This window comes from Octodon degus, unplaced genomic scaffold (assembly GCF_000260255.1).
Source record: "Octodon degus isolate 3935 unplaced genomic scaffold, OctDeg1.0 scaffold00092, whole genome shotgun sequence".
Classification (NCBI taxonomy): domain Eukaryota; kingdom Metazoa; phylum Chordata; class Mammalia; order Rodentia; family Octodontidae; genus Octodon; species Octodon degus.
This window is the reverse complement of record NW_004524668.1, coordinates 865,350-866,210: the sequence shown is the minus strand read 5'-3', so window position 1 is coordinate 866,210 and position 861 is coordinate 865,350. Positions and strand designations below refer to the sequence as shown.

Below are 861 nucleotides of genomic sequence, written 5' to 3'. Positions count from 1 at the left end.
AAAAAAAAAAGCTGGGTTTATAGCCCAGTGCAAAGGCTGTGGTCCAAAGCACAGCACTGGGGGAATAAAAGGTGTTTATATTTATGTATGCATATGTGTACAGGTACATCCATATGTATGAAATAGATCTGCAGCACCTCAGTATGAAAGGGACTTGTGTTATCTTCGGGACTTACTGTTTTTCCCTGAGTCTCTCATATGTTTCCATGTCCGGTTTGATCTGCTTGGTCAGCCGGTGATACTGACGGAGCTGGGCAGCAGCATAGTCTAAAATTAAAATGAGAATCAGAGATGACATATCTTGTTTTCATTACTAGTCAGAGAAAGATTAAGTAACATATGCACAAGACAGTAAACTAAGCACAGTCTCTATTCTGAATATACTGCTTAAAAAACTGATTCATTTTCAGAATGAATGAACGAAGCCAGCTGACTGAAGGACAGCCTCTTTAGGTTCTGCCCTCTGCGATGTGCATTTTTTTTCCCTCTTGGATGACACTCCACACACGAAGTACTGCCAGGTGCAGTGGCGCCCACCTGTAATCCCAGCACTCTGTGGAGGCCGAGGCAGGAAAACTGCTGTGAATTTGAGGACAGCTGGGCTACATAGTAAGTTCAAGGCCAGCCTGAAATATATAGAGACCCTGACTTGGGAAAAAAGAACAAGGCGCTCATCTTTTCACTGAACCACATGCACTAGAGGCGATGCTCGCCTACTAAGCCTGTCTAATAAAGAAAAGGCCAATTTTACCTGAAAAGCCAAGATCAGGGTTTTTCCTCTTCTTCTTCCTCTCCCATCTCTCTGCATCTTCTGCACTGATCTCCAGCAACTTCACTTTCTCGTAGTCTTCGCCTCGGGCA

At 44.0% G+C, this 861-nt stretch overlaps 1 protein-coding gene across 1 annotated transcript in view; it reads right to left on the bottom strand.

The window, feature by feature from the left end:
• The window catches only part of Syf2 (SYF2 pre-mRNA splicing factor), an 8,342-nt gene that overhangs the window by 2,978 nt on the left and 4,503 nt on the right, over nt 1-861 (bottom strand). Inside the window, exons 3-4 of the mRNA XM_023722552.1 lie at nt 752-853; nt 177-267 (exon numbers count right to left, since the gene is read on the bottom strand). Coding sequence (XP_023578320.1) covers nt 177-267; nt 752-853 — 193 coding nt within the window. The remainder of the gene's footprint in view (nt 1-176; nt 268-751; nt 854-861) is intronic.